At 35.3% G+C, this 767-nt stretch overlaps 1 protein-coding gene across 1 annotated transcript; it reads left to right on the top strand.

Annotated features, from left to right (window-relative positions):
- Positions 1-233: 233 nt before the first annotated feature.
- On the top strand, positions 234-452 carry BT62DRAFT_910182 (uncharacterized protein; the record flags this gene model as incomplete). The annotated part of the gene is made up of 1 exon (XM_043183783.1): positions 234-452. The coding sequence occupies one exon, from the start codon at positions 234-236 to the stop codon at positions 450-452; it is 219 nt and encodes a 72-aa protein (XP_043034131.1).
- Positions 453-767: the final 315 nt, after the last annotated feature.

Raw genomic sequence — 767 nt, 5'->3', positions numbered from 1 at the left:
TGAGCCAAGGAGATGACTGGTGAACAGTAAGCATAGCTGCTTTTTTCTTAGCAAAGTTGAAGCTGACATAGCAAAAATATGTTATACATGAGCTGGAAATGTTTACAGGCATAGAAACTATAAGATATTATTGAGATATTCTGTTAGAATGCCACTTCATATAGTACACAGACCAGAAGGACCTTATCTATCTCTTGCATTAGAAGAATCTGTCAGGCTGACAGGCTCACTGAATGAAGCTTATCTTCAATTATGATTTTGATATAGTCTATGTGCTTAGAGTTGAGAACATGCTGAGTGATGCATTATCCTGCTTATATTCTAATGATGATGTTGATACTATATATATAGCATCAGAATTTTTGATCTATGATGAAGATTATCCATTTATAAAAGACAACAAGAACTTGACTGCTTCTCTTTTAGTTGGACTTGAAGCAAATGCAGTATAGGTTATCACAGCTGCAAATGATTCTTTATCTAATCTGTCTCACAAACTTTGCAAAAATGAGTCAGCCATAGCATTCACAAGACATATGGCTGTAAAGATTCATATTCTTGGTCTATGAAATGGCTATAGTCCTGTTGAGCTCAGTAACAATGATAAAATGGGTGATATGGCAATGATAAATAGAATGTTACATCTGAATCACCTACTAATGACAATAAAATTCATCTTATAAGAGCAAATGATCAGTCTGATCCAGCTACAGCCTCTGAGTCCCACACTCTGATACTGAGTGACACTATACTTGGCAAGATGTTGG

This window comes from Guyanagaster necrorhizus (assembly GCF_019112545.1).
Source record: "Guyanagaster necrorhizus MCA 3950 unplaced genomic scaffold BT62scaffold_47, whole genome shotgun sequence".
Lineage (NCBI taxonomy): Eukaryota > Fungi > Basidiomycota > Agaricomycetes > Agaricales > Physalacriaceae > Guyanagaster > Guyanagaster necrorhizus.
Note: the sequence above shows the minus strand (reverse complement) of the source record. Positions and strands in the feature narration are given on the sequence as shown.